This window comes from Henckelia pumila, chromosome 3 (genome assembly GCF_033568475.1).
Source record: "Henckelia pumila isolate YLH828 chromosome 3, ASM3356847v2, whole genome shotgun sequence".
Taxonomy (NCBI): domain Eukaryota; kingdom Viridiplantae; phylum Streptophyta; class Magnoliopsida; order Lamiales; family Gesneriaceae; genus Henckelia; species Henckelia pumila.
This window is the reverse complement of record NC_133122.1, coordinates 148,948,086-148,958,416: the sequence shown is the minus strand read 5'-3', so window position 1 is coordinate 148,958,416 and position 10,331 is coordinate 148,948,086. Positions and strand designations below refer to the sequence as shown.

Below are 10,331 nucleotides of genomic sequence, written 5' to 3'. Positions count from 1 at the left end.
ATCGTCCGATCTCGAGTTCGGACGTTTCAATCCTACATGTTGGCCACATCTCCTACAATCGATCGGACGCTCCAATCTGCATTTCAGATCATTCGATCTCTACCGTACAAAACACTTGTCCAATCCTTCGACACATGTTGAGCCACGACTTCGGATGCTCCGATCTTGTACTTCGGACAGTCCGATCTTGGCCACGTGTCAATCACAAGTTGACAACACATTGGATACCTCGCTGCTGGAGTTCGGATCGTCCGATCTTGGGATCGGATTGTTCGATCTCTCCCCTTCCGAACTCAATCTTAGCATCCGAACTGCTGAAGTTCGGACCATCCAAACTTATGTTCGGATCATCTGATCGACCTGAATATTTGGACCCTTCCGGACCATTTTCGAACGTCCTGAATCCGATTTTCAACTCCATTAAATCAATTGAGATTTTATTAATCATGTTTTACCCATTCAAAATATGTTAAATTACTTAATCTTGTAAAATGGGACTGGGCTACTATAGCACTAAAGCTCCAAATGTGATATTATTGATGTTATGGAAACATCTTCAAGATATCAAGTCTGAAGAAATTTAATCGAAAAAAAATTGCAATTCAACAGAGTATACATGGACTTGATAGTGAGAGTGAAAATGATGATAAATTGATGATACCAATGAAGAAACTTTACAAGATATGGAAAATAGGCATTGCAAAAAGCTATGAAATAAATTCGTAAAACAAGAGCATTTGAGAAAGATATCAATAACCTATATGGTTCGGGTAAATAAATATGTTATTTTATAGTTGATGTGTAACTGATATGATTCAAAACTAAGATGCCATGAGTGACCATGACCTCAATTACCAGCTATGAAATAAATTCGTAAAATAAGGGCATTTGAGGAAGATATTCATAACCTATTACATGTTCCAAGCTTTTGAAGGGTATTCTAATAGTAGACAAAATAGATATCATGACCTCAATTACCAGCAACAATTAGTATTAGACATGATGAGCGTGTTAAATATCTTCAAGTAGGGGCTAGTAATTTTTTGAAGCATCAAGAATTTGGAGGCTATCCCACTTCAAAAAAAAAAAAAAAATTGGAGGTTATCATCTTTGTGACGAAACATTATTAAATCCACATTCATTACACCATATCAATTCCGTTTCAAATCCTCTGTTCAATTAATATCAAGTGGACAATTTAGCACTGGTTTATATCAGCAACCATATGGTGGAGATTAAATTTCTCAACTGAATCCCGATGGAGAGTACACTGAAAATTTAGTTCCTCTACGTCATTCCTCATGGTATTAGTCTAGAATATATAACATCTACAAGTACTTTTTCTATATAAATATTGTAAAATATTATTTCAATATATTAGTTTCCATTCATTATTGTCATTTTATTCTCATTTCTTATGTGTAATTTAAAATGTTTAATATTAATTTGACGGGAACATTGGAAATCAAACCACATCAGTTGATGTAAGATGGTGAATCTTGAGTCTTCTCCCGATTCCATTTATCAATGAAATATTAACAAAGAGAGTAAGAGTTAAATATTTCTATTAAGACATTTTCATTGGAAAGTGGGATCAAAATAATAAGAAGTTAATTCTAAAGTATTTCTATTTTAATTGATGTTAAATAATTTGTAACATTATATTATGTATGATTAGATGCACAATATAAGTCCATCACTCTAAATTGATCTCAGTTTGGGTGAATTTATGTACCTCTAATTGAAAATATTTCAAAACTTTAATTGATTACATACCAAAATTATTTTAATAGTATATTTAAAATTTGATAGGGTTAATTTGATAGGGTTAAGAAGAAGAAGAAGAAGAATAATAATAATAATAATAATAATAATAATAATAATAATAATAATAATAATAATAATAATAATAAAAATAAAAATAAAAATAAAAATAAAAATAATAATATTTGTCCAAAATCTTCAAATTTATATTTTTATAATATTTAAAAAATAAAATCTGACCCGCTCCACAAAATTTCATTGTAACTAGAACAATGGCCTCATGATGGTATCCGCGATTGCAAATGATGTGTGCACCCTGAAGATATCATTTCATTAATACGAGATGATCTATAAACAAACAAACTAAATACACCTTCATAACAAGTCAATCTCAATTAACCTGATGACTACTAAATACATATCTCCAGCAGAGACGTACACGATACTTTCTCAGATCAACTAAACCGCCAAATAGTCGACTCCGGGACTAAATACAATTGGTTGCATTGATGGTGAACGTCCACCTCTCATAATTCCGAGTCAAAAAGCCCCGAGTGTTTCGCCAAGACGTATTACAAGGATGCCGCTGCAAGAACCGCTCAAGAACAATGTCCCCATAGTTTTGGGCTTTCAAGTGGACTGTTAAATAAAATGTATCCTCAAATAGTCTGTGTCTCAAACAAATGGTATCTTAAGGTTGTAATAATGTCATCCAAAGCACCATCGTTGACATTCAGAAACCTTAAGGCTTCCTCTTTACTATGAAAAATTTTTCCTTTCATGAAGTAACTGCTTCCTTCTTTAACAATTACACCATGTTCACAGGCCAAGTCCAAGACCTCCGATTTGCAGCAGATGCCTTTTCCAAATTGTATGGTTAATTCAGCTTTTGCGTTTGAAGGCGCTAGCTTATTTTTAACCACTTGCACACATATCCCAAGACCAGTAGCCTAGAAAAGTAATAGTATAAGAATGATAAAAAAAAAACAGATGATTTGCACAAATGTGGTAACCGCATGTGGCAAGACAGCACACAAAACTGACTGGTTGTGTGTGGTGGTGGTGGGGAGTGTTGGCATCTTGATTCTTGTCTTGATAATTCCTGAAGTTGCTTATTAGCTGATATACTCACGAGACTTACCTTATCCTCGGTCTTCAGTAATCCCTTTCTGCTAATTCGCATCCGTACAGCAGCATAAAATTTCAAGGCATTTCCGCCAGAGGTAACTTCATCCGCAAGAACCGAGCCCATGCCTAGTTTCAAATTTTTTCTAATCTACAAGGACGAAAGAATAGTGATTACTAATGCCACCTGTTCGCATAGAATTAAAAGAATTATTTAGTGTGTTAGCAACAAGCAATTACCTGATTTATAAAAATAATGAGAGTGCTTGAATTACATAGAGAGTAATGTATTTTGCGTAGTGCTTGGGTCATAATTTTTGATTGTAGGTCTCTGGAGGAACCCAAACACAAAGAATCAATTTCGCATTGAGGAACAAGAGCAGCCACCTGTGGAAGAAGTGCACATAAATTCAAAGGATAAAATAAGTTAGATATATTGATGGGGTAATTCGAGAGAAGACAAAAATTTAATGTGGAAAAAACAGCCATCACTTGCAAACTTGCCAAAAGTAACTCTGGGTTCTACAATAACAGCCTAACAAGGAGGTGTACGCAAAATTTTGACAAAAAAAATTCCTTACATCAGCTTGTGAACCACAAGGAATACATCAATAGCTAGCCTAATGACTGATAAATGATACCAAACAAGAAACCCGAAAAATAGAAATAAAAATAAAAATAAAAAATCAAAGTAAAGTCGGTCGACTTGGGACAACTGACAAGGTTATTAACTTGTGTTTTTTTTTCAATGTAACCGCTTACTCCGTTTTTAGATAAAGGGCCAAGAACACCAGTAAATAACAAATTATGTGTAATACCATCAAAAATTCAATCAAACTTGTGATGAACACGAGTTGGCATGCATTTGTTGAGTTAAATAGAATCAAAAGGTTAAATTGCGTAAAAAATAAAATAAAAAACGAAAGATAGGTGCATACACTATCTACCACAATTACATCAACTGATCCACTCTTTGTCAATGTATCCACTACACTTAGCAAATTTTCAGCAGAATCTGGCTGTGAAATGAGAAGCTTGTCTGTATTTACACCAATTGATTCTGCAAGCAGAGGGTTTAATGCGTTCTCCACATCCAGATATGCACAGTAACCTGTCAGAAGAGAAGAATGAATCAAGTATAAGATGAATACAGAGGGAATACAATCGAAAGAAAGGAAGGGGGAGAGAGAGAGAGAGAGAGAAGAGAGAGAGAGAGAGAGAGAGAGAGAGAAGATTCATTCGGTTATTTTGATCGTCAATTATTACTAGCAGTGCTAGGGAGAGTGGGAGAGGATATTTTACAGAGGCTATCTCTGGGATTTTCCTTTGTTTATCTGTCATTCGATTATTTTGATCATCAATTGTTACTAGCAGTGCTAGGAGAGGATATTTGTACAGAGGCTATCTCCGGGACTTTCCTTTGTTTATTTCATCAAATCAATACAAATTCACATTGTATGTTTCTTCTTGTTCTTAAACGCTGTTCAGCTCATGTGGATTCTACCAATAATCCAAATTACACAATTACTAATCAAATTGTGAATGATCTGAAAAAGGGGGGAAAAGAGTGTTTCGTTTTCCAGAGTGAAAAATCCAGAAGCTTGGAACAACTCAAATGCACGAGAGCAATAACATTTCAAAGGAATGGAAATTATGTCTGCCGACATACTGAAGAACCTATAAAATATTCTACAAGCTTGACAGTTAGTTTGCTTTTAACAAGGCTACACTTCACGTATCTCTTTTTCCCCCTCAACCTTTTCAGATCTTAAGCATCTCATTATTAAAAAAAACTTAGATCAATACAAACCTCCAAGCTTTTGAGCCTCCTTGATAACATGAAGTGCTAGAGTTGTCTTTCCCGATGCTTCTTGCCCGTAAATTTCAACCATTCTTCCCTGATTAACATTAAGATTCCAATTTGAAGTGAAACAATGTAAAAAAGGAGTAGACATTTTGCATTCATAGCTATATCAGGACAAGAATGTGTTGCCAATATACAGAAAAGAACCTATTCAAAATATTCATATGGATATTTTCAAAAAAAAAACATCACATGGAAGAAAAACCTAGAAAACCTAGGCTAATTAAAATGAAGACACCCCTCATGCAAAAACTAACTCAACATACTGCTAGGATTGGCACAAGACTGATCATGTTTAACTGCTTATGACAGACATAACTAAATCAGCACTCGGGCATAGTAACCCCTAATTGACACGGACAAATTCACGCATGAAGAAAATGGACAATTCCAAACACCAATCAAACAGAACACCTATCTAGATGCAAACCTTTGGCAATCCACCAATGCCAAGTGCCTGATCCAGCGTTAATGAACCCGTGGATATCACAGGGGCACGCCTAGAGCGAAAGAACCGCTGCAATGAGAGCATTGACTCTTTGCCAAAATCCCCTGCGAGTTTTGTCAGAGCCACACGCAATGCGGTGTCTTTCTCCATCACTTTGTCATCACTAAGAATACGATCATCATATTCATACTCTGAAACTTCAGCTGAGATTTTTAAAAAATAATAAATAATATAAGACAAGAGAACCAAGGGAAATATGAAACAAAATTACCCACCAAACAACAGAAGAAAACTTCAAAACGTGGATGAAATCAACCGCAGTAATCTTTTTTTTTTTTACGGATAAAACTTGTAATATTAAAATGGATCAAAAGAGACTTTAATTACAAGATTTATCAACCAAAAAGGAAAGCCACCCTTAAACCAACAAAACGGGTAAGGGGAAGAAAAAGCAAAAAAGCAACAGCGTTCGCTGATCTTCGAACATGGTAAATAGAATTAGTAGCCGCTGGTCCAAATAGACGGTTGATATCTGCAGCTACCGCACCAACATAACTCCAATCCTCTTCTGGCCTAGTGACTGCTTGCACTGCCAGAAGAGAATCCGAATAGACAGCATGAATCTGTAAATTATTCTCCAAAGCTATGATTAAACCAACATGAATTGCCTCGAGTTCAGGATGTAACACCGAAAAAGGCTTCTGAATACGCCGACCAAACGCGATAATCGGTTGGCCCTCATGATTCCTTACCACCCCACCAATAGCATAAAAATTAGAACTCTCATTATATGCGGCGTCCACATCCATGCGAAGGGAATTAGCTGGAGGAGCAGCCCATTTGTCCGGCGATGAGTAGGACCCCGAATTATAAGCCACATTAAGAGCCCTCCTAGCCGATTGGAAATCCTTTAACATCACTCCATTTCCCTCAATCCCACTGGAGACAGCTCGAGAATTTTTATCATGCAGCATCCATAGTCTATCATTCCATATGGCCCAAGTACACATAGTAAAAAGTTCAAACTGTTGAAGGCTTAGCTGATCATGCATCCAAATGAAAATATTCCACATATCCATATGCTTAGCTTGTCTGAGCATCGGCCAAAACTCTGTTTCCTTCCATCTATCTTTAATACGCGGACACGAGACCAATGCATGGCTGGTAGTGTCACTATGAAAATGACAAAGTGGGCAGAAACCATGCACCGGAACATGGTGAGTACGTAGGTTCTCTTCCGTAGGGATAAAGTTATTTAAAGTTCGCCACCAAAAAATACGCACTTTCGGAGGGATCGAAAGCAATGTTTTCATAACCGGACCGGTGATCGAACCGGTGATCGAACCGGTTTACCTTGAAAAAATGGTCCAACCGGTCGGACCATTTTAACCGGACGGTCGAACCGAAAACCGTTTATATAATATAATAAAATTAATAATATATTTTAAAATTTAAAACCTAAAAGATGTATATAAATAGACAAAAAAATATATTTATCCTAGTTTTAAAAATAAATAACAATATAAATATATTCAAAATATTAATTATAGTTATATATAATTTTAAAATTAAATTAAAAAAACTCTAATAATAGTACAATAATATTTTTAAGAATGTACAAATTCCATTAATAATGTATATATATAATAAAATATTAAATTAAAGTTTTAATTTTTTTTAAAAAAACTAATTTTTTTTTTAAAAAAAAAAAATTCAAAATTCCGGTCGGACCGGTTCTTGGCCGGTTCATGAAAACGGTTCTTGGCCGGTTCTTAGCCGGTTCGACCGGTTTTGACCGGTTCTTGACCGGTTCTGAACGGTCCGACAGATAAAACGGTTATTTGAGGTATTCCGGACCGGACCAGTGACCGGTTCCCGGTCGAACCGGTCGGTCCGGTCCGGTCCGGTTTTGAAAACAATGATCGAAAGTGACCAAAGAAACTTCCACCATTTACTTGAGTTCATAGCGGAGCTGAACATAGGGGAATCGAAGAAGCCAATTGCTGCTTTATACCCGTCTCGCACAGTATAAATTCCTTTCGGATCAAAGGCCCAAAACCTAAGATCCTTGGATCGAGCTGGAGATAAAGGAATAGATAAAATGTCAGCAACCTGGTGCGCCGAAAATAATTGACTAATCAGAGGTTCATTCCACCTGCCATTAACCATAAGAGAGCTTACTGTTTGGAAGTTATGTATTTGCGAGGGCTGAGCTAATTGAGCCATCTTACCAAAAACCCAACGATCTTCACTAGTAGCAATTTTCGAACCATCCCCCACTCTCCAGGATAGACCTGTTTCAAGGAGGGGCGGACTCCATAAAATGGATCTCCAATATAAAAAGATTACTCCCAAGTGGCCATAACATCCTGATGTCTGAAATAACGCACTTTTAAAACACGGGCCACAAGAGAGTCAGGCTTAGAGATAATTCTCCAGATCTGCTTTGCAAGAAGAGCCTTATTGAAAGTTTCTAAGTGGGGAAAACCCATGCCACCCATACATTTAGGCTTACACAACGCCTTCCAAGTAGACCAATGCATCCTTCTACGGCCTCCTTCCATTCCCCACCAGAAGTAAGAAAAAATCCGTTCAATTTCCTCACAAACCGATTTAGGGATTCTAAAACAAGACATTGCATACGTGGGAATTGCCTGCAGCACTGATTTTATCAGAATCTCTTTTCCTCCAGCAGAAAACATCTTATTCCCCCAGCCTTGAGTTTTATTAACCACCCTCTCGACCAAATATCGGAATTGAAATTTTTTTTTACGAGCAGAAAAAATCGGGAGACCCAAGCAAAATTCATGCTCCTTAACCACCCGAATCAACCGCAGTAATCTTATTTCACATTACTACGTAAAAAGGAAAATAGGGCATGAGCGACAACGGAAAATAAGACAGACAATATAATCTTTACCCGATGGCAATGCGTAAGTGCAGTGCATTCTTCTCCAGAGAAATTCATTCTGAAAAAAATGCGGAAAATGTTACAAGAAGTCGAAAACAGACTCTTTTTTTTTCTTTTTTTTTTTAAAAAAGGGTTATCAATTTAAAACATACAGCAAGCCACACTCCACTAAAATTGAAAGAAGTTCCAAAACTAGAGCTTTTCTTTGTAAAGAATCGAAATATGAAACCATAAACAACATTTTACATGTATATGGACCCTTACAAGCATAAAATACCTGGGATTTGGAGAAAAGTGTCGAGGAGGTACAACAGTTCGAAAAGGAGCGCAATTGAAGAAACTTAACGAACTTAGGAGCAAAAGAGACCATGTATCCTTTCTCTGCTTTGCGAATAAACTGCAGAAAATGCTGAAAATTAGGGTTTTTCTTCGACGTATTGCTTGCATAATACAAATTTCTTCTTAGTGGCGCCATTTTCACTGACAATTAAGGAAGTGAAGGTGAGCCGAAATCGTGTAACACCCCACAATTTGGAAACGTTCACACGACTTAGGTCCAAGGACTTGGATTAAAAGTATTTTTTCCAAAAAGAATTAAGTTTTTTTAAAAAAAAAACTATATTATTTTGATTATAAAATTTATTTTTTAATAAAAATCCTGAAAAAGAGTTGTATTTTTTTTTTTACTTTTTCAAAGTCCATCATTGTTTGAAAATAAAAAATAAAAAAATTGTTAATATTTATCCAAACATTAAAATTATTTTTGTTTTTTTAATAAATACATTGTAAAAAGTCGTTTTTATTTAAGTATGTTTTTTAGTACTCTGAGAAAGTTTTAAAAAAAAAATGAAATAATATAATACTAATTGCATTTTACGCCCTCGTACGATTCATATTTACAACTACACATTTATTCATGAATTTATATCAATTTATGTTGTATAATAAGTGTAAATTAGAAACTGTTGATATGTTATTGCAGAGTATATTGCAACGAGCATTGGAAGATTACGAACATAATACAAATCAAACCTATTGTTCAATTCTATTCGTTTAATATAGATTTGCACAACACATGATGTCTGTGGAACATGACAATCAATTTTCAAGATATAACGATTTTTCGTTTTGTGAGCAAAACTAGGTGAAATTCATTTTTGAAAGATCTATATGAAAAAAAATTATATACATCAATATATACCTAAATGAAAGTGCGTGTATTTTTTATTTTAGGTTTATGTAAATAGACGTTCTATTACGAGGTATTGGACTGTTTATAACATTTCACTGGTTGTAGGATCTTTTCACGATTAAATGTGTCCCTAAGCTAATATTCAATCTAATATGTCATAGCTTGATCTAATAATGTAGATCACACCTCATTTGATGAGTTGATCACATTCCTTGATCATGTTGATCAGTCTAGTACTTCAATTTTGAATTGGGCAATCTATGTTTCATCTCTCCGGGTCACTCAAATGCAACTTTGATCTATTAGATCTCAATTACTTGTCTTGATCTAAGGTCTGGATTTTATATCTTTTTATCTCGATCTTTCTAGCTCATCCGATCACATCCAATGGTCTTGTTTGCACCCAATATTGAATCATCACAACCCTTCATCATGATCTTTTAGATCATGATCCAATCGTCCTAGTGATGCCCAAAGTTACGTATTCGTGATATTAATTGACTTATATTGAATACAAAATCATGATTTATATTTTTAATTTTAGAGAGTTGAAAAGTAAAACAAAAAATAAAAACCAAAAAATACGCATTTTTATGCTACATATGAAATAGTTGGTACTGAAAATCCATATATTTATAATATATATATATATATACATTCAATAATTATATAAGGGTGAGTTTTCGGTATACCGTACTAAAAATACCATAAGGCTGTGTTTACTTACTGAGATTAATTATATATAGATAAATAACACTAAAACTATTAAACTAATTTTATAGGATGTCAAATAATGATGCATAAACAATCACATGTTTACTTTAATGGATCAATTTTGTGATTGATACTATGATTAAATAACGAGTTACAATTTTGTCCTTTGTGTATATTATATAATCTTATTTTTGGTTTTTATTTGTAAAATTGAGATTATGATTTTTAATGTAAATTATTATTAATCCACATGTAAATTATTTTAATTGACTAGAATTATTGAGTATAAATATTACTTATTTTAAAAACAAAA

The 10,331-nt window shown here is 34.5% G+C and overlaps 1 protein-coding gene across 1 annotated transcript; it reads right to left on the bottom strand.

Moving 5' to 3' along the window:
• Positions 1-2,074: 2,074 nt before the first annotated feature.
• On the bottom strand, positions 2,075-8,576 carry LOC140890569 (DNA repair protein recA homolog 2, mitochondrial). Its single transcript, XM_073298445.1, has 8 exons — positions 8,390-8,576; positions 8,122-8,170; positions 5,184-5,404; positions 4,700-4,787; positions 3,828-4,000; positions 3,130-3,276; positions 2,906-3,040; positions 2,075-2,714 (listed from the first exon to the last, which is right to left on the bottom strand). Exons 1-8 carry the CDS (start codon positions 8,480-8,482, stop codon positions 2,424-2,426), a joined length of 1,197 nt encoding a protein of 398 aa, XP_073154546.1. The 5' UTR covers positions 8,483-8,576; the 3' UTR covers positions 2,075-2,423.
• Between the last annotated feature and the right edge of the window lie 1,755 nt (positions 8,577-10,331).